Source organism: Tachypleus tridentatus, chromosome 2, assembly GCF_004210375.1.
Source record: "Tachypleus tridentatus isolate NWPU-2018 chromosome 2, ASM421037v1, whole genome shotgun sequence".
Taxonomy (NCBI): domain Eukaryota; kingdom Metazoa; phylum Arthropoda; class Merostomata; order Xiphosura; family Limulidae; genus Tachypleus; species Tachypleus tridentatus.
Window position 1 is genome coordinate 141499214 of NC_134826.1, and position 23178 is coordinate 141522391.

Below are 23178 nucleotides of genomic sequence, written 5' to 3' on the forward strand. Positions count from 1 at the left end.
CGCTGTTTCCTGGTGTGTTGTTGTAAGATTAAATTAAGTTTGTAATCGCTATTTTCTGGTGTGTTGTTGTAACATTAAATTAAGTTTGTAATCGCTATTTTCTGGTGTGTTGTTGTAACGTTAAATTAAGTTTGTAATCGTTGTTTCCTGGTGTGTTGTTGTAACGTTAAATTAAGTTTGTAATCGCTGTTTCCTGGTGTGTTGTTGTAACGTTAAATTTATTTTTAAATCGCTGTTTCCTGGTGTGTTCTTCTAACATTAAATTGAGTTTAATAAATGATCGGCCATTGAAGACTTGTTATAATGGTTTGTGAAACGTAAATCGCTATTTTAGTGTTGTTTTAACGTCGCATAAAACTTTATAATATTATGTAACTGTGTTGTTGTAACACCATATGGAATTTAAAGTGTTATTTAATTCACTTAATATCGTAGTACACGGATTTTAATTTATGTTGCTGTTTACATAGAAGTGATTTACTCTACTCTGTCTTATATATATATATTATTTTTAACCTGTAGGTGTCCTGTCGACAGTTCAATTTTCCCAAGGTTTATCCAAGCTGTGTTGTTGTAACGTTAAATTAAGTTTGTAATCGCTGTTTCCTGGTTGTTGTTGTAACGTTAAATTAAGTTTTTAATCACTGTTTCTTGGTGTGTTCTTGTAACGTTAAATTAAGTTTGTAATCGCTGTTTCCTGGTGTGTTGTTGTAACGTTAAATTAAGTTTGTAATCGCTGTTTCCTGGTGTGTTGTTGTAACGTTAAATTAAGTTTTTAATCACTGTTTCTTGGTGTGTTGTTGTAACATTAAATTAAGTTTGTAATCGCTGTTTCTTGGTGTGTTGTTGTAACATTAAATTAAGTTTGTAATCGACGTTTCCTGGTGTGTTGTTGTAACGTTAAATTAAGTTTTTAATCATTGTTTTCTGGTGTGTTGTTGTAACGTTAAATTAAGTTTGTAATCGCTGTTTCCTGGTGTGTTGTTGTAACATTAAATTAAGTTTGTAATCGCTATTTTCTGGTGTGTTGTTGTAACGTTAAATTAAGTTTGTAATTGCTGTTTCCTGGTGTGTTGTTATAACGTTAAATTTATTTTTAAATCGCTCTTTCCTGGTTGTTGTTGTAACCTTAAATTAAGTTTGTAATCGCTATTTTCTGGTGTGTTGTTGTAACGTTAAATTAAGTTTGTAATCGCTATTTTCTGGTGTGTTGTTGTAACGTTAAATTAAGTTTGTAATCGCTGTTTCCTGGTTGTTGTTGTAACGTTAAATTAAGTTTTTAATCACTGTTTCTTGGTGTGTTCTTGTAACGTTAAATTAAGTTTGTAATCGCTGTTTCCTGGTGTGTTGTTGTAACGTTAAATTAAGTTTGTAATCGCTGTTTCCTGGTGTGTTGTTGTAACGTTAAATTAAGTTTTTAATCACTGTTTCTTGGTGTGTTGTTGTAACATTAAATTAAGTTTGTAATCGCTGTTTCTTGGTGTGTTGTTGTAACATTAAATTAAGTTTGTAATCGACGTTTCCTGGTGTGTTGTTGTAACGTTAAATTAAGTTTGTAATCACTGTTTTCTGGTGTGTTGTTGTAACGTTAAATTTATTTTTAAATCGCTGTTTCCTGGTGTGTTCTTCTAACATTAAATTGAGTTTAATAAATGATCGGCCATTGAAGACTTGTTATAATGGTTTGTGAAACGTAAATCGCTATTTTAGTGTTGTTTTAACGTCGCATAAAACTTTATAATATTATGTAACTGTGTTGTTGTAACACCATATGGAATTTAAAGTGTTATTTAATTCACTTAATATCGTAGTACACGGATTTTAATTTATGTTGCTGTTTACATAGAAGTGATTTACTCTACTCTGTCTTATATATATATATTATTTTTAACCTGTAGGTGTCCTGTCGACAGTTCAATTTTCCCAAGGTTTATCCAAGCTGGACAAGGGTTAGAGAGTAATTACGAAGCCTTTCGCTTCACCGAATCTTATGGAGTTATTTTTCAGTGTAACGTCAAATACTGTATCGGAAAATGTGACGCGGTAAGCCATGACATCTGTTAAACGTGGATCTAACGTCCATGATTTGTTGTTAAACACCAGCAGTCTATATCAAAATTTGTTTGTTTGTTTTTGAATTTCGCGTGAAGCTACTCAAGGGCTATCTGCGCTAGCCGAATCTAAGTTAGAAGTGTAAGACCACAGGAAAGGCAGCTAGTCATCACCGCTCACCGCCAACTCTTGGTCTACGTTTTTATCAATGAATAGTGGGATTGACCGTAACATTATAATGATTCCCCGACTGAAAGGGCAAGCATGTTTGGTGTGACGGGAATTCAAACTCACGACCCTCAGATTACAAGTCGTGTGCCTTAACCACCTGGCCATGCTGGGTCCTTATGTCAAAATTCTTGATTAACGTTTAAAAACGAAAGTTGGTAAACTAATCATTTTCATTGTTGGAAAACAGGTTCCAAAATTTAAAAAGAAAAATTAAATGAGTTAACACGTGGTTTGGTAAGTAAATATCTAATAAGTCAAATTTGTATAGGATTCTTCAAGTTTTACAATGAGTTCGAAAGTCAAACTTACCTGCAGGTTTGTAAACTTTACAATGATTTTATAAGTCATTTCACGTTTGAAACGGTTTACACTATTAACAGAAAAAATGTGTAACTTGAATTGTTTGGATTCTCAACAATCAATGCGCATATTAAGTCAAAGGTTATACTGTGTTAGTGGTAAATCATTTTGAATTTCCTTATATTGTACTTTATGTTACTTGTTCTAGAAATTGGCATTAAATAAGTTTCAACTAAGCTAAATCCTCTCGATGTTTTGAGAGTTCATAGGTTCGGTGCTTAACTTCAATTTCATGTGGTAAAAGCGAATGAAAATGTTCTAATAATAACTCTGGAGGTGAAATAACAGCCTCTTTAGGGTTAACCTCCAGCAAGTAGCACGCTGATGATTCTTCAGCCGGGTGGACTGACGGAAGCTTTAGATAGCGTGGTAAAGAGTTCGTAGACTAGAGACGGAAGTGATTCGAACTCACAACCATCCAACTACAAGTACAAAGCACTAATCACTCGTCGTCGTATGCTCTACGGTTTAATGTATGACGAATTGTTCATGATTCTAATAAATTATGTTGGATAGGAACCAGAAGAAAACATGATAACATAATCACTACTTGAAGGTTCACTTACAATAATATTCCAGCGAATAGATTAAAAATGAACGATACCAGGTTGTCGGTAAACGTTGTTCCAACCTTTGACACAGAGATAACACGTTACGTTAAAATTTATTATATTCAGGGAAGAATTCGTAAGTCATATTTGAATTTTATTCTAGATTTCTTGTGGCGAACAGAGAGAAATATACCCATCATGGGGACGTCGGAAAAGGGAAGTGCAACCCGATAAGATCTCTGAAGAAACGATCGTTAATCATGAAATTTTTGTTTTGGACTATGGAGACAAAGAACCAAAGTTCTCTTCTGATGCATTAAACAGTAAGTAAACAGTAAATAGTTTTGTACTACAGGGATACTTGAAGGCAGTATGGCTGGTAGTTATTACCTCAGTCATGAAAGTGAAATATATTCAGTGTGTTATGTAGTTGTACTATAGGGATACTTGAAGGCAGTATGGCTGGTAGTTATTACCTCAGTCATGAAAGTGAAATATATTCAGTGTGTTATGTAGTTGTACTGTAGGGATACTTGAAGGCAGTATGGCTGGTAGTTATTACCTCAGTCATGAAAGTGAAATATATTCAGTGTGTTATGTAGTTGTACTATAGGGATACTTGAAGGCAGTGTAGTTGGTAGTTATTACCTCAGTCATGAAAGTGAAATATATTCAGTGTGTTATGTAGTTGTACTATAGGGATACTTGAAGGCAGTGTAGTTGGTAGTTATTACCTGATGAATAAATAACAACTTATTCAGACATAATCCTTCGATAGTAGTTTAAACTAATCAAGGTAAGTGGGACTACAGAAGTTGTACACAGACAATATATAAGTTATCATTTATTATTCTTTTATTAAAACTTTTAAATAACATTATTTTATACATATATTTCGCTTATTATTATGTTACAGAAAACTTTGTATATATTTATCTATTTTTACTCACATAGGTTTCTATGACATTCAAGAATCAATGCCTGTTGTGGATTGTAGTTCACAAAAATCAGTCATGGTGCTCAGTATCATTAGCGCCATCTTGGTAGTGATCTACATCTGTACCGTTACTTATTTTGTTTCCCAGAGACGTGTCCAAAAGGGATTTTCTTAGTGCACGTGGTGTTGTTTTGTTTGGATGACATCATTTAATATTGACTTCAGTCGGATGGGATAAGTGCACGTGGACATGTTTTTATTTGTACGGAACGAGGCGCACGTGAACCATAAGTAATGTTGAATGATACGTACTTTAATAATTCTTAATCTATAAATATTAAACGTGAGCGAAGTTTTATTTCCATTATGCAAAATGGCGGTGTTTCAATTCACATCTACTCTTTTTACCTCTTATATTAAGAAAACAAAAGAAACAATGGGAAAATTTCGCAGAGACAAAGGTTTTTATTAATGCACTGTTAAGACAACTTGCAGTAAAAGTAAAACGACAGTTTTTATTGCCCTTTTAGGATTTTGTGCTATCATGAATATAATTTGTTAATCTTTTCTATACTTTGATTAAATAAAATAATTTTAACTGGTTCTGCATCTTTTCATTTTACTCTTGGGTTTTTATGAGTCGTGAGAGAAAAGTAGATTTGTTTGTTTGTTTGTTTTTTGAATTTCGCACAAAGCTACTCGAGGGCTATCTGTGCTAGTTGTCCCTAATTTAGCAGTGTAAGACTAGAGGGAAGGCAGCTAGTCATCACCACCCACCGCCAACTCGGGCTACTCTTTACCAAAGAATAGTGGGATTGACCGTCACATTTTAACGCCCCCACGGCTGGGAGGGCGAGCATGTTCGGTGGGACGGGGAATTCGAACCTGTGACCCTCGGATTACAAATCGAGTGCCTTAACCACCTGGCTAAGTTGGGCTCAGTATAAGTGTAAATGTTATGTAAAAAGTCCATAGTCCATTTGGATGATAATCTCCAAGTATTTTTCACATATTTATCTGACCCGGTTTGGCCAGGTGGGTGAAGTCATTCGACTCGTAATTTGAGAATCGCAGGTTCAAATCTCCGTTTTACCAAATATGCTTCCCCTTTCAGCCATGGTGTAGTAATAATATGGCGGTCGATCCCACCATTTTTTGGTAAAAAAGTAGCCTAAGAGGTGAAGGTGGGTGATGGCTAGGTGCCTTTCCTTTGGTCTTACACTGCTAAATTAGGGACGGCTTACGCAGATAGCCCTGTATCTTTTGCGCGAAATTCAAACCAAACCTTTTCTTTTATTTATTTTAAATGTTTAATTTTTGTCTTCAGTTTTAACATAAATTTATTTAGACTGCAACTTTAAAAGCGGTATATACAATTGTTAGTGCTAAAGGTAAAGTTCGTTACTAACTGTCCCTCAATGGCACAGCGGTATCTCTAAGGACTTATACCACTAGAAAAATGTAATTACGTTTACGTGTTGGTATATGTATTGATCATATCATTTGGTAGATATGAGATAAATTGACGTATAACGTGTATATTGGCTAATTCAGCAAATATGCAACATACATTAATTAAAACATAGAATACAGTGTCTGATTACAATATATATCTTGTAGAAAGATAACCAACCGTTACGTATTTTCATTGTCACTTAGTACGATAGTGGGTTGTATGTAGGGATCGGCAGGGAAATAAATGTCCCCCCACATGTTATCTACTGCTTATCAGAAGTTTTTGACAGCTAATGAAATGTTCAGTTTGGCCAAAAAACATTGTTAAAGTATAGAACCGGTGAGTAGAGAGACTGTCAAATGTTTCAATGATTGTTCTCGTCACCATTAGGGCTAGCTGACCAACGGTTGATGTTGTTACGATAGATTACACATGGAGATGCTGCAATTTAACTTGAAGAAAGAGTACAGAATTTCACTGAGTTTAACACATGAAGGCAACTCATCACATCAGGCTAAAACTGCTGCCTTCATAGCGACTGTCATTCATTAATATTGATTGTTTTAAAAAGATAATTGGAAAAAGGTAAAACAATTCATAAAACAAAATTTGGAAAAGAAAATCTATGATCTGAGAAGAGCCAGTTTATTTGTTTTTGGCTTTTTTTTAATTTCCCGTAAAGCTACTCGAGGTCTATATGCGCTGGCCGTCCCTAATTTAGCAGTGTAAGACTAGAGGGAAGGCAGCTAGTCATCAATACCCACCGCTAACTCTTGAGCTACTCCTTTACCATCGAATAGTGTGATTTACCGTCACATTATAACGCCCCCAAGACTAAAATGGTGAACATGTTTGATGCGACGGGGATTCGTACCCGCGACCCTTAGACCCAAAGTGTTATCTGTGCTCTGATCATCACGGGTATCGATACCTACATTGACACTGAGTTAATGTTAGAACTTATGGGAATTAGCTGTGGAAAGACTTATATTAGTAATTATTAACTTTAAATATTTTATTCAAATCCAAATTCACGCAAATGAAAGAAATTCAACACTTAGTTGTGAATGAAAGTTTGTTTTTGAAAGATATGATTGTTTATTTAATGGTTTTTTTATTTATGGTTTTGTTAATTAACCCAACCTTGTCTTTGTGTTGTTGTTTTTGTATTTTCATCAGTATAACACACTTATTTTTCTAATTACTTGTCATTATTATTACAACTATCTGTAGGTTATGCTAATAACCGAAGCTTTGCACTAACTTGACCTGGGTTATGTTCCTACTTCAGACTGTTATAGTTATTTTAGTTTCATCTCAATACCCAATAAAAAAGTTTTGACTTAATATTTTAAAATACTTATCTAGATTTACTATTTATAATCCCTTATAAAGTTAGATTTCTTAGTTATAGACTAAACTATTAAAGTTTTGACTTAATATTTTAAAATACTTATCTAGATTTACTATTTATAATCCCTTATAAAGTTAGATTTCTTAGTTATAGACTAAACTATAAAAGTTTTGACTTAATATTTTAAAATACTTATCTAGATTTACTATTTATAATCCCTTATAAAGTTAGATTTCTTAGTTATAGACTAAACTATTAAAGTTTTGACTTAATATTTTAAAATACTTATCTAGATTTACTATTTATAATCCCTTATAAAGTTAGATTTCTTAGTTATAGACTAAACTATTAAAGTTTTGACTTAATATTTTAAAATACCTATCTAGATTTACTATTTATAATCCCTTATAAAGTTAGATTTCTTAGTTATAGACTAAACTATTAAAGTTTTGACTTAATATTTTAAAACACTTATCTAGATTTACTATTTATAACCCTTATAAAGTTAGATTTCTTAGTTATATACTAAACTATTAAAGTTTTGACTTAATATTTTAAAATACTTATCTATATTTGCTATTTATAATCCCTTATAAAGCTAGATTTCTTAGTTATAGACTAAACTATTAAAGTTTTCGCTTAATATTTTAAAATACTTATCTAGATTTACTATTTATAATCCCTTATAAAGCAAGATTTCTTAGTTATAGACTAAACTATTAAAGTTTTGGCTTAATATTTTAAAATACTTATCTAGATTTACTATTTATAATCCCTTATAAAGTTAGATTTCTTAGTTATAGACTAAACTATTGAAGTTTTGATCTTCTATGTTACTGTAAGTAAAAGGAATCCTGTATTAAACCCACATTTGTATTAACCCTAATAAGAATGTAATATACGAAGATCATTCCAAACACTGCTGTTGTACTTACCAAAAGCAGACATTGAAAATCCGATTTCTGTTATATTGTGATTGACTTCAAACGTTAGTTTTGTATACAGGTTTATTATTAAGAAAACGTAACAAGTCATGAAACTAGAGAAATTGAGAAAGAAGTTTTTAACTTACGTTTCTTACACTTTACGAGTAAGTTACTGCTGATGTAGAAAACGTTGGTGTTCTGTTTCCTTAATGTTAGTTAAAAACAACATGGAATGTTATATATAGATTGACAGAAAGAAAAACTGTTACTCTCTAAAACAGGCTGTTCAAACTGTTATGATGTCATTATAACCAGTAAATCATTATATGTTTTGTGTATTTATTAATGAACAATTCTTATTAGATTGGGCACGCAATAATATAATTCATCATAAATTATTAGTTAAAACTTTTACTCAAACCTTTGTGGTAATGAGTTACCGATATCATTGTAATTAGCAGTGCTATGATACGAAATAAAAACATTACTGTTAATACTGCTATACATACGTAATAATACATTCATTATCTTTGAAACCATAATTGATCGTTGATTTGCGCAGGAACACTTCATAATGATTAAATCAATAAACAGCACTTCGTAACGTATAAAGAATTTGGACGTGAGTGAGTTTTATCAGAACGTTGTTAAACATTGTCCTACTGTTTTCCAAAGGAGCTCTGGTCTCTTAACGCTTCCAGAATTCTCAACAAAGAACATAAATAGTGACCGTATTTAAGATGAAGAACTACTATAAAGATGGTGAATCCCCTGAAGAAAACTTAAACTGCGACTTTGTGGCTTTTAACAGACTTCTAGGAGTTTTTGGGTTTCAAGTTAAACGTCCAACATCAGAAGTCATTTCTCACAGCTCGAGCATCAAATCTACGAAGTTAAATGTAAGGAAGTCATTAATGTTACTGATTATTGTCCAGGTCCTGCTACGTATTGGGGCGTGTTTGTTCTTTCATTGGTTCAAAGAAAATCACTCGTCACTCTGGAGGGTAGCAGCTTTGGTATCAGTTTTTGGCAGCAACACTTACTGCCATCGTAATGGTTATGAAATCATCTGACATATTTGAACTGGTGTCTTTAGTATCAACTGTTATCCATCCACATATCCAAAACATTACTAAAGAAGAAAAGAAAACATGGCGTAAACCAATACAAGTAATAACAACAATTTTTACTGTCTATTTATGTTCCGTAATCGTTATTTTGTGGTTAGTTGCACTTATATCGCCCACTTACAAGTACATAATTGTGCTTTTTTACTTTGAAACTGATTTGGGAAATGGTTTACTGTTTCTAAAGAAATTAGTAGTTTGTATTGATTTCTTTCTGTGTTTTTTCTTTCCTTGGGGTATCTTAATCACAAGTGTATCACTGTATGCGTCCCTCTGTTACGCAATGTGCAATGTGATAGATGTGTGGATAAGAAATATTCTTCGTTTACGTGAATCACCGTGTTGTCCCCACAGATTGCGTCTACAGTTACAACGTTTTTTACGAGAACACTTTAAACTAAGTTCAGCAGTATCTCAGCTAGAGAAGACCTTTTCTTTGCAAGTCCTCATCTGGTGTGCCTATTTGTTTATTACCGGTATATTAGAAATAACGTTTCGAATCACTTTTCGTCTAGAAGGAACAGTTTTCATTTTCTCTTTGATATTATCTGTTCTTTTCAACACGTTTCCGCTTGTCTTGTTAGTATGTGCCACCATTTCGGCGGGAACTCTCTCGAGGAAAGCTGATGAATGTTTAAAGGGAGTGAATTTACTCTCGAATCATATTAACGCAGAAAAAAAACTCAAAACTAGATATAACCTTAAAGTCTTTGATGATTCAGGTTATGGGAACAAAGATGAACCTCACAGCTTGGGGGGTTCTACACTCTGGGAAAACCGTTTCTCTTAAGTTTAGGCAGCAGTTTCTTCAGCTACGCGACTGTTGTTTACCAGCTGTATTCAATAAAGTAATACGCTTGAAAATAAATCTACAGATTTTATGTATCTTCGAACTAATGGAAATTGATTCGTATCATATATGCTTAGAAGAATGTTTCTTGTTTGTTTAATTTGTCTGTAGAATTCTAGAAGAAATGTGCCCAGCGTGTTGAAATACCCATATCTTACTGTTTGATGTTTGAACACGCTGGGCACATAAAACGTTTTACTTATATGAAGCTACAGATAATAGTAAATAGAAGTATATAATGTTTACAGTCTTATAGATATTTGAGAACACGAAGCTTATAAAACATTAAAGAGAAATAAGAGGTTCAATATAGTCAGTTAGAATATGTCCTCAAAGTATGATAAATTGTGAAATTAAATGTGAGAAAAATACGTTGATATACACCATAGGAAAGTGGATAGAAAATACTAATACTTGAGTCGTATATTAATTTATGTGAACTACTGGTTAAGGTATGTTTGTCGTTGTAAAGGTTCATACCAATAAAGTGCTTTTTTGTGTTGACTAACATGTTTATCTGTTTAAATAGGCTCAGACCTTATGTATCTATCATTTGGTTACATGTTTTATTAAAGATAATAATAATAAATACATAATTAAAATCATATTATTCAAAGGCACATTCGACAAACCACATAAACTACTGAAATGTCTTAGAAATAAATGGTAAATATACGAAACCACGGGTTCGAAGACCCGTCACACAAAACAAGCCCGCTCTTTCAGACGTGGGGACGTTATAATGTGACGGTCAATCTCATTATTAGTTGGTAAAATAGTAGTCCAATAGTTGGCGGTGAGTAGTGATGACTAGCTGCATTCCCTCTAGTGTTACATTGCTAAATTAGGGACGGCTAGCAGATATAAGCTTTGCGCGAATTTCAAAAGAATATACCCATCATTAATTGATGTTAGCTCTTATGAAGTTCAGAAGTAAGCTGAGTAAAAGAATGATTTATTTAAATGTTATTTTGTATGTTACCTTTATAAGCTAATTACAGACAAGCTTCCGTAACATTTAAGACAGAATTGTTCTATTCTTGGCTTTTGTTTTCATATTTTAGTGATACGGACACATATAATATTTAAGAGTAGTAAACACTCAATCTGATCAACGTTTTAAAGCGGTAGGTGGGTGATATAAAGCTAACACAGTTTTATCATAAGAAAGTAGCCCATGATACGGCAGTGAATGCTATTGACTATTGCTTCCTCTCTAATCTGTTAGCTACAAATTTATAACAAGTACGTGCAGGTCTTGAGTATTAGAGAAGTGCAAAGATCAATTATCTTAGAACAGAAAAATCACGAAACGATCACCCTTTGGCTCCTCCCACAAACAACAGGTGGTTCGAATAATAATAATGCATATATTTGTACATCATGTATTAACAGAAACACCTGGTGTTTGTAATAATATTAATGAATATATATATATATATCATCTACTAATACAAACAACAGGTGATCGTAATAACAGAAATAGTGAATAATTTATTGTCTGAGAAAACATTGAGGGTACAACTGTGATGTTACCACTATTCAATCACAATTGAGAGATAAAGATAAGTTAAAAATCCAGTTAAACCTCAAACAAATTGAGCTTGTACAAGCCTGTATCGAAGCCGAGAAAAAACAAAACAACTCCGTGTCGAAGGTGAAAAGAAAAAAAACCGTCACGTATCCACCAAATATGTTTTTATTTAATAGAATTACCGATGATATTACATGATATCTGCTCCCTTTTTATCAATTATACGGCGTTATTTCAAATGTTCTTTAAATTGTAGTGGACCATTACCTTTTAGGAGTAATTATTCGCTAGTCTTAGTTGATTTAACAATAAAAGTTTGTGGTAAGCTATGTGGTTTGGAAATACAAATTAATTTAAGTATAACGTTACAACATTCAACAGAATTCTTACGAATATCTTATAAAACTGTAATGTGATCGTGTATTGCACTTTCGACATCTGTTTTAACATGACTGTAAGTCTGGTTAATCAAAGGTTTTAATGTTTTCAGAATTTAATTTGGTTCTTTACGTAACATGTTCATTTTGGTTAATTGCAAAGTGTTTTATACATTCACTGACTAGATGTTTCAGTTAGTTATTACGTTTTGAAGATTTAGTTACTTTAAAATTGTCTTTTTATTCCATTTAAACAAATCTTTACTGAGTGAGGCACTAATTTCTTGTTTGATACGTTTGAAATTAATTTTAGGGTATTCGTGGTATGTAGATCCTTATTTCATTACTACTGACAAACATTAGTGAGTCACGGGTTAGAACGCGTGACATCTAGTTAGAAGATCGAGGTTTCGAATACCATCAAGGATGCTCTTTTTTACCAACTATTGGGACGTTATTTCATGATGGTCGACCTCACAATTCGTTGGTAAAAGAGTATCCTAAGTGTTGGTGGTGGGTGGGGATGACTAGTTGTCTTCACTTTAGTCTTACGAATAAAAATGATGGGAAAGGTTTTGTAATTATACACTTTTACAATGTACTAAAAAAATGTTTATTTTGCAAATTCCTAAAAGTTATTCCGATTGCTAGAAATGGCTTTATTTGATGTAATAATGCAAAACACAGAAAAAAAACACGTAATAATTTAAGTTTGCAACTATCAATAGTACTGTAATATTCCTTGGATATCTATTTATAGTAATATGTTTTCATTCGAAAAACAAAATTAGAGTAAGAAAAATAAGAAAACACTTTATTTAATGGAAGCAGTGAATAATGATGTATATATATTAGTTTGGAGAATTCTGTGTTTATATATATATTAATTTACACCAAAAAGGACCCCCTAGGTTCATTGTAATTATCTTAATAAGTCTAACACATTCAATAAAAATATAGATAATTATATTATGTGTAAACTGGATGTATCTTTTCTCTATTCATTGTATCATATAGAGTAAACAATATCACTACAGAGTAGTATTGTTATAGAACACTGCTAACACTAAAAGATACGTTGCATAATCACAATATCCATACTTCAATGTAAAAAGAATCGTAAAAACGTAAACATTTTCTGAAATATATTTTTATTTCTGGTCAATACTGCACACGTAAAACTGTTTGGATTGTGTTCATTAGTCATATGGAATTTAATGTATCACAATTGTTCAGTGTAAATTGTTAAAATTTTCATAAACTTTACTGATATTAACTGTGAGGTTTTTATATATTAAAAGAAGTATTGAAAACCTTCAGAATCATAGTTTTGATGGACTCTAAATTCTCAGCACTGCATTTAAAAATTACATCAATAAAGATATAGTTAAACCACACGTACAATCCAAGAGAAACTTGTGTTGGTGTTGTGAGAAGGGTACGTTCATTTAAATTTGTGTTCTGTTATAAAGAAATGGTTATTGCACAATTTGCACACACCATAGTAGTTTTTTGTAATTTGTGAAACTTGAATAAGCAAAGTGAAGAATATTTTATGGATTTCTGTTTGTGGTACCATTAAACAGATACGCTATATTTTATAATCCTCACTCACCTTCTCTGACATTAAGATCTTGTTATGTTTCAGCACAACAGATGGCACTACCATATATATTATTTCTGTCACATAGATTACAGGAAGACGTTATTCAGATCTTCTAACATTTTTCTTGGGAAATTACGAGTTTTCCATCACTAAAAATAAAACATTAAATTTTATTTGATGTCTATATAAAGGAAAGGAATGCACATAATTAACGTTTATTTTAAATTATAATTCGTAACAGTGATGTGTTTTTCATTTTTTTCCGTCGTTGGAGAAACTTCTTTCTTCATTAAACTATGGCCCGGCATGGCCGAGCGCGTAAGGCGTGCGACTCGTAATCCGAGGGTCGCGGGTTCGCGCCCGCGTCGCGCTAAACATGCTCGCCCTCCCAGCCGTGGGGGTGTATAAATGTTACGGTCAATCCCACTATTCGTTGGTAAAAGAGTAGCCCAAGAGTTGGCGGTGGGTGGTGATGACTAGCTGCCTTCCCTCTAGTCTTACACTGCTAAATTAGGGACGGCTAGCACAGATAGCCCTCGAGTAGCTTTGTGCGAAATTCCAAAACAAACAAACAAACAAACATTAAACTACATCAAGTTTGATAATATGTAACTTATCCGCTATGAGATGGCAGCACTAGTACACAGCTTACCCTGAGATCACATTTTGAAATATTTGTAGAAACTGTTTTAAAGTCTATCAGTTATTAAAACCTTTTGGTTTAAGTACGTGAGGTGTGCGAGGTTCACTGTACTAATATAGACTACTGTTTCTGGTTGATTTATTGACGTCATCAATACATGAATGTCCGTCACATTGAATGACGTCATTTCCTCTATCCTTTCAGCTCTCATCAAGTCAGTACGCGCAACAAGCACATCACACAAATTTCAAATAGTCTTCCCCAAACTTTCAATATCACATATCTTTCATTTATTTACAAAATATAATACAAACTATTTTACAAACAATAGTAAGCATTTTGTTTTGTTACATTACTTTGTATTTATTGATAATATAAAGATTTTAGAATGTTATGTTGTTGAAAACTGAAGCTATTCGTCTGTTTACTTAAAACACAAATACTTTAGAAGCTATTTCGTTCATATATGTTTCATAAAGTAATTATATAAATAACATTCACTGTAAGAGATATATCTAAATCAAGACATCACATATCAAATTATGGTTCTGATAAACTTTCTCAGAGATTCTTTTTTAATTAAGCGCTGTTTGATAAGGTAAAAGGTTTTATTGTTTATCGTTCCAGGACATTCGTTATTGAAACATTGTGTTACTAAGTTATATAAACACAACTTGATTCTATTTAATAACACTAATATTTTTATATAAAAGAAAGAACAAAAAAGGACCAAAAAAACAACAAAACAGTATTAAGATTTGGTTTGTTTTGAATTTCGAGCAAAGCTACAAGAGGGCTATCTGCGCTAGCCGTCCCTAATTTAGCAGTGTAAGACTAGAGGCAGTTAGTCATTACCATCAACCGCCAACTCTTGGGCTTCTCTTTTACCGACGAATAGTGGGATTGACGGTCACATTATAACACCCTTACGGCTAAATTAGGGACGATTAGCGCAGAGATCCGTCGAGTAAGTTTACGCGAAATTCATAAATACACTTTGCTGTTAACGATATTTCAGGCAGTAAGATTAACGTTATCAGTGCTTACGTCATCAAACATAAAGTCGAGCAAGGATCGCTTCCGTGAAGTAGGTGAAACAAGTTATAGCAATGCGCAACGAATCATTATTCATCAGCTATAAAACTTATTACAAGTTTTCTTTGATATATGTTTCTAAAACATACCTGATAAGTAAACTGGAATTGTTTTGTTTGTTTGTTTTTGAGTTTCATGCAAAGCTATAGGAGGGCTATCTGTGCTAGCCGTCCCTAAATTCCTAGAGTTAGGCCAGAGGGAAGACAGCTAGTCATCAACACCCACTACTAATTCTTGGGCTACTTTTTTTACCAACGAATAATGGAATTGACCCCCACACTATTACACCTCCATCACTGAAAGAGAGAGCGTGTTTGGTGTGATAGGGATTCAAACCCGCAACCCTCAGATTACGAATTGAATTCCTTAACCACCTGACAATGCTGGTTCATAACGAAAAGTGATTGTTGAACATTTCATTCATGCCAAGAGACACTCAACAATAACATACAATATATCCACATTTTTTTATTATTTACGTCACATTTTAAAATGTGAACAGTAGTATAATTAATTCTTAATAATTTAGTATAGAATATCCTGCTTGTGAAGTAAAATCTGGCTTCAACTTTATTCACGTCTCTTCTCTCGTTACTTCAAAAGTGAATCTTGAGCTATGCCTGCGTGCGCATATATTGAACGGGAGACAGATGCATGTAGGCCCGTCATGGACAAACGTGTTAAGGCGTTCGACTCGTAATGTAAAGGTCGAGGATTCGAATCCCGGTCACACCAAACATGTTTACCCTTTCAACCTTGGTGGTGTTATAATGTTAAGGTCAATCTTACTGTTCGATGGTAAAAGAGTGGTTAGCGATGGGTGGTGATAACTAGCTGCCTTCCCTTTAATCTTACACTACTAAATTAAGGACGACTAGCGAAGACAGCCCTCTTGTAGCTTTGCTCGAAATTCAAAACAAACAAACAAACCGAATCTTAATACTGTGTTGTTACTTTTTGACCTTTATTTTATATAAAAATATTAGTGTTATTAAATAGAATCAAATTGTGCTTTGATTACTAAGCAACATAATGTTTGAATAACGAATGTCCTGGAACAATAAACAATAAAATTTTTTACCTTATCAAACAGCGCTTAATTAAAAAATAATCTCTGAGAAAGTTTATCAGAACAATAATTTGATATTTGATGTCTTGATTTAGATATATCTCTTACAGTGAATGTTATTTATATAATTACTTTATGAAACATATATGAACGAAATAGCTTCTAAAGTATTTGTGTTTTAAGTAGACAGACGAATAGCTTCAGTTTTCAACAACATAACATTCTAAAATCTTTATATTATCAATTAATACGATGTAACGTAACAAAACAAAATGTTTACTGTTGTCTATAAAATACTTTGTATCATATTTTGTAAATAAATGAAAGATATGTGATATTAAAAGTTTGGGGAAGACTATTTGAAATTTCGTGAAAGTTTAATGGTACACGTAAAGTGTTAAATATATTGTATTTTTCACAACCAACATTTTAATGTTACATTAAAACTGCAAAATACATTGTATTTTTCACAAGTAACTTTCTAAATAGTCTATTGATACTGTAAAAAATACTTGGGTCATTTTTCAACCAGAAAGTCTGACGGGGACAAAAATTTTCTTCAAGCTCTTTCGTGAACATTTATCTGTCAAAGTAGATATGAATAGGAAGCGATACACTGTGAAATGTAGCGAGCACGTGGTGGTAGATGAAGGTTCTTGTGATAAAGTAGTAATCACCATCTGATTGGTTGTTTCTATCTCGAACTCCGGTGTTACTACTTTTTTAATTGAATATTTTAATGGAAAGGTGTGTGTGTATTTTATAACAAAGCCACATGGAGCTATTTGCTGTGTCAAGCGAGAGGAATCGAACCCCTGATTTTAGCGTTGTAAATCCAAAGACTTACCGGTGTCCCAGCGGGTGCCTTGATGTAAGTTCTTTTGACGAATGATTTATATTGAACACCACTCTCTTGCCAGGAGCCAACACAAATATTTTATCTTTGCCTCTTGTGTATGAATAGTTTGAAGTACATCACTTTAAATGTTCACACTCGGATTTCAAATCACAGCTACAAGCACAGAGCAAATAACATTTAGGAATTTCGAGCTTCAATAAGTAATGTACAATTGTAGCTTTGTTTTTCGTGAAATCTGGTTACATAACATCTATACTTTGATAACAAATATATTAAACGTAAGACCTTTAAAGTACGAAGAGCACTTGGTGAATGTAATGCAAACATTTATATCTGATTATGAAACGCCATCTTTGTTTCGTTCTACAAGATCGTAGCTTGACGTCATAATGTTTATACACGATAATAAACATGATTTCTTTTAAGCCTTATTTTTATTTTTTGTAAATTTTATTTTGTCAGATCGTTAATTTTTCATGTGTAATTATCTGTTTATGTTCTTACTAATATTGTTAATATGCCTTTGAAAATATATTATTCATACCGTAGCAAGATACATAGATATGAAACTTTTCAACTAGGAAATAGAAGTTTCATAGCTCCGTGAGATTATTTGGTGTAAGCTCTGATACAATTATTTGTAATAAAGCTTTCGTGTTTTATTACATGGTTACAACCCATTATTATAAGGACACATTGTTTAATTACATAGCTACAACCCATTACTATCAAAGTACTATGTATAATTTCATGGATACAACCATTTATTATCAGGATATTATATTTTATTACATGACTGCAACCCGTTATTATAAGGATACATTGTTTCATTACATTGTTACAACCCGAACATTCACCCTTTTCATGTTACCACATATCACATCACATTTTCAACTTTAGGCTAAAGATGAAAATTTTGTTGGTTTTCTCTGACTTTTCTGATGTTGTTTTGTCTATTCGTGTTTATTTATTGGATCAACTGTGTTCTGGCAGACAACAGAGAATATTATTTTGAAGATAAAACGAGACAAATGATAGTTACTGTTTTATAATACTTTTATGTAGTTTGGGTTCTTCATAGAAATCTTTTAATTATCTTTCGGAGAGAGTTACTTGAATGCTTCGTCGTGGATATCACGTAAGAGGTAATGTTGTATTGGTTTATCGGTCTCAGCAAAATCATGTTTATTCCATCTGTCTTGTGTCATAACAAACTCTTCCAACTAAAACATGGCGTGACTATCTTTCCTCAAGTCGTGTCGTCATGCAAATACGCAAAGTAGTTCAGTTAACTTACCTGTGAATTCCACAGGTTTCTGTATATATCTACATTTATAAAACATACAGTATTTAATAAACCTGTATATTTTATGGTGCTTGTGTTAGCAACATTGTAAAACAGAGCGTCAATTTGTTGTGATCTCACAAATATGACACTGAACGCAATTTTCCAAGACATTAGCTGATCGATTTATTTATTTATTATTAAGTTCATGCCAAAATTAACATCTAATTATGCTCGGGGACTTGGCTATGAATACATTTTAAATGAAATGATTTATTTCTTCAAAAGTCTGTACGGTTTTAAAACGGGAAATGTAAGCTTTAATTATTATACGTGATCGGAACAGGGCTCACCACATCTTGTAATGTAAACAAAATTTGATACAAGAGTCTTTTCGAATCGTTCATAATTACGAAATTTAGCCAAACCCGTTTCACACTCGTATACCAAAAGAAACGTTTCATTGTAATTATGAAAACCGGAAACTGACGTTTCATTCTAACTGAATCCCCGTCACACCAAATCTGGTCGCCTTTTCGGCCGTGCGTTCATTATAATGTAACGGTCAATCCCACTATTCGTTAATTAAACAGTAGCCCAAGAGTTAACGGTAGGTGGTGATGACTAGCTGCCTTCCCTCTTGTCTCAGGCTGCTAAATTAGGGACCGCTAGCGCGGATAGCCGTCGTGTAGCTTTACGCAAAATTCGTAAATAAACTTTGCTGTTACATATCAACTACTGCTCTTCAGTGGTTTTTCATAGTTATTACAATGTTTAGTTTGGCCCATAAACATCGCTAAGGTATAGAACCAGTGAATATAGAGACTGTCAAATGTTTAAGTGATTGTTTTTGTTACGTCACCATTACGGCTAGCTGACCAATAGTTGATGTTGTTACGATAGATTACGCATTGAAAAGATGAAATTTAACTTGGGGTATGCAGAAAGAGTACAGAATTTAACTGAGTTTAACACATGAAGGCAACTCATCACATCAGACTAAAACTGCTGCCTTCATAGCGACTGTCATTCATTAATATTGATTGTTTTAAAAAGATAATTGGAAAAAGGTAAAACAATTCATAAAACAAAATTTGGAAAAGAAAATTTATGATCTGAAAATGACCAGTTTATTTGTTTTTTTAAATTCCTGCAAAGCTACTCGAGGGCTATCTGCGCTGGCCGTCCCTAATTTAGCAGTGTAAGACTAGAGGGAATGTAGCTAGTAATCAATACCCACCGCCAACTCTTGAGCTACTGCTTTACCATCGAATAGTGTGATTTATCGTCACATTATAACGCCCCAAGGTTAAAAGGGTGAACATGTTTGATGCGACGGGGATTCGTACCGGCGACCCTTAGATTACGAGTTGAATGACCATCCCAATTGACCATGCCGAATCCTGTTTTTTGGAATCAAGCACATAGCTACCCAAAGTGCTATCGGTGCTGTGCTCACCACGGGTATCGATACCTACATTCTAGCGTCGTAAGTCAGCAGAAATACCACCGGGGTCAAAGAAATCGCATTCTGATGAATATAAGAAACCATACAAAAATACCTACATGAGTAGCCAGTGAGTCAATGTTACAACTTATGGGAATTAGCTGTGGAAAGACTTATAATGGTAGTTATTAATTTTAAATAATTTTATTCAAATCCAAATTCACGCAAATAAAAGAAATTCAACACTTAGTTGTGAATGAAAGTTTGTTTTTGAAAGATATGATTGTTTATTTAATGGTTTTTTATTTATGGTTTTGTTAATTAACCCAACCTTGTCTTTGTGTTGTTTTTTTTGTATTTTCATCAGTATACAACACTTATTTTTCTAATTACTTGTCATTATTATTACAACTATTCATAGGTTATGCTAATAACCGAAGCTTTGCACTAACTTGACCTGGGTTATGTTCCTTCTTCAGAGTGTTATAGCTATTTTAGTTTCATCTCAATACCCAATAAAAAAGTTTTGACTTAATATTTTAAAATACTTATCTAGATTTACTATTTATAATTCCTTATAAAGTTAGATTTCTTAGTTATAGACTAAACTATTAAAGTTTTGACTTAATATTTTAAAATACTTATCTAGATTTACTATTTATAATCCCTTATAAAGTTAGATTTCTTAGTTGTAGACTAAACTATTAAAGTTTTGATCTTCTATGTTAGTGTTAGTAAAAGGATTGCTGTATTAAACCCACATTTGTATTAACCCTAATAAGAATGTAATATACGAAGATCATTCCAAACATTGCTGTTGTACTTACCAAAAGCAGACATTGAAAATCCGATTTCTGTTATATTGTGATTGACTTCAAACGTTAGTTCTGTATACAGGTTTATTATTAAGAAAACGTAACAAGTCATGAAACTAAAGAAATTGAGAAAGAAGTTTTTAACTTACGTTTCTTACACTTTACGAGTAAGTTACTGCTGATGTAGAAAACGTTGGTGTTCTGTTTCCTTAATGTTAGTTAAAAACAACATGGAATGTTATATATAGATTGACCGAAAGAAAAACTGTTACTCTCTAAAACAGGCTGTTCTAACTGTTATGATGTCATTATAACCAGTAAATCATTATATGTTTTGTGTATTTATTAATGAACAATTATTATTAGATTGGGCACGCAATAATATAATTCATCATAAATTATTAGTTAAAACTTTTACTCGGACCGTTGTAGTAATGAGTTACCGATATCATTGTAATTAGCAGGGCTATGATACGAAATAAAAACATTACTGTTAATACTGCTATACATACGTAATAATACATTCATTATCTCTGAAACCATAATTGATCGTTGATTTGCGCAGGAACACTTCATAATGATTAAATCAATAAACAGCACTTCGTAACGTATAAAGAATTTGGACGTGAGTGAGTTTTATCAGAACGTTGTTAAACATTGTCCTACTGTTTTCCAAAGGAGCTCTGGTCTCTTAACGCTTCCAGAATTCTCAACAAAGAACATAAATAGTGACCGTATTTAAGATGAAGAACTACTATAAAGATGGTGAATCCCCTGAAGAAAACTTAAACTGCGACTTTGTGGCTTTTAACAGACTTCTAGGAGTTTTTGGGTTTCAAGTTAAACGTCCAACATCAGAAGTTATTTCTCACAGCTCGAGCATCAAATCTACGAAGTTAAATGTAAGGAAGTCATTAATGTTACTGATTATTGTCCAGGTCCTGCTACGTATTGGGGCGTGTTTGTTCTTTCATTGGTTCAAAGGAAATGACTCGTCACTCTGGAGGGTAGCAGCTATGGGTATCAGTTTTTTGGCAGCAACACTTACTGCCATCGTAATGGTTATGAAATCATCTGACATATTTGAACTGGTGTCTTTAGTATCAACTGTTATCCATCCGCATATCCAAAACATTACTAAAGAAGAAAAGAAAACATGGCGTAAACCAATACAAGTAATAACAACAATTTTTACTGTCTATTTATGTTCCGTAATCGTTATTTTGTGGTTAGTTGCACTTATATCGCCCACTTACAAGTACATAATTGTGCTTTTTTACTTTGAAACTGATTTGGGAAATGGTTTACTGTTTCTAAAGAAATTAGTAGTTTGTATTGATTTCTTTCTGTGTTTTTTCTTTCCTTGGGGTATCTTAATCACAAGTGTATCACTGTATGCGTCCCTCTGTTACGCAATGTGCAATGTGATAGATGTGTGGATAAGAAACATTCTTCGTTTACGTGAATCACCGTGTTGTCCCCACAGATTGCGTCTACAGTTACAACGTTTTTTACGAGAACACTTTAAACTAAGTTCAGCAGTATCTCAGCTAGAGAAGACCTTTTCTTTGCAAGTCCTCATCTGGTGTGCCTATTTGTTTATTACCGGTATATTAGAAATAACGTTTCGAATCACTTTTCGTCTAGAAGGAACAGTTTTCATTTTCTCTTTGATATTATCTGTTCTTTTCAACACGTTTCCGCTTGTCTTGTTAGTATGTGCCACCATTTCGGCGGGAACTCTCGAGGAAAGCTGATGAATGTTTAAAGGGAGTGAATTTACTCTCGAATCATATTAACGCAGAAAAAAAACTCAAAACTAGATATAACCTTAAAGTCTTTGATGATTCAGGTTATGGGAACAAAGATGAACCTCACAGCTTGGGGGTTCTACACTCTGGGAAAACCGTTTCTCTTAAGTTTAGGCAGCAGTTTCTTCAGCTACGCGACTGTTGTTTACCAGCTGTATTCAATAAAGTAATACGCTTGAAAATAAATCTACAGATTTTATGTATCTTCGAACTAATGGAAATTGATTCGTATCATATATACTTAGAAGAATGTTTCTTGTTTGTTTAATTTGTCTGTAGAATTCTAGAAGAAATGTGCCCAGCGTGTTGAAATACCCATATCTTACTGTTTGATGTTTGAACACGCTGGGCACATAAAACGTTTTTTACTTATATGAAGCTACAGATAATAGTAAATAGAAGTATATAATGTTTACAGTCTTATAGATATTTGAGAACACGAAGCTTATAAAACATTAAAGAGAAATAAGAGGTTCAATATAGTCAGTTAGAATATGTCCTCAAAGTATAATAAATTGTGAAATTAAATGTGAGAAAAATACGTTGATATACACCATAGGAAAGTGGATAGAAAATACTAATACTTGAGTCGTATATTAATTTATGTGAACTGCTGGTTAAGGTATGTTTGTAGTTGTAAAGGTTCATACCAATAAAGTGCTTTTTTGTGTTGACTAACATGTTTATCTGTTTAAATAGGCTCAGACCTTATGTATCTATCATTTGGTTACATGTTTTATTAAAGATAATAATAATAAATACATAATTAAAATCATATTATTCAAAGGCACAT

At 32.8% G+C, this 23178-nt stretch overlaps 2 protein-coding genes across 2 annotated transcripts in view; both read left to right on the plus strand.

Moving 5' to 3' along the window:
• The window catches only part of LOC143236983 (uncharacterized), a 34962-nt gene extending 30319 nt beyond the window's left edge, over positions 1 to 4643 (plus strand). The window contains 3 exon segments of the mRNA XM_076475740.1: positions 1899 to 2043; positions 3358 to 3517; positions 4149 to 4643. Of these exon segments, the coding sequence (XP_076331855.1) occupies positions 1899 to 2043; positions 3358 to 3517; positions 4149 to 4306 (463 nt within the window). The 3' untranslated portion in view covers positions 4307 to 4643.
• Positions 1 to 23178, plus strand: part of LOC143245256 (GTPase-activating Rap/Ran-GAP domain-like protein 3) — a 661441-nt gene that overhangs the window by 274091 nt on the left and 364172 nt on the right. The window lies entirely within an intron of this gene.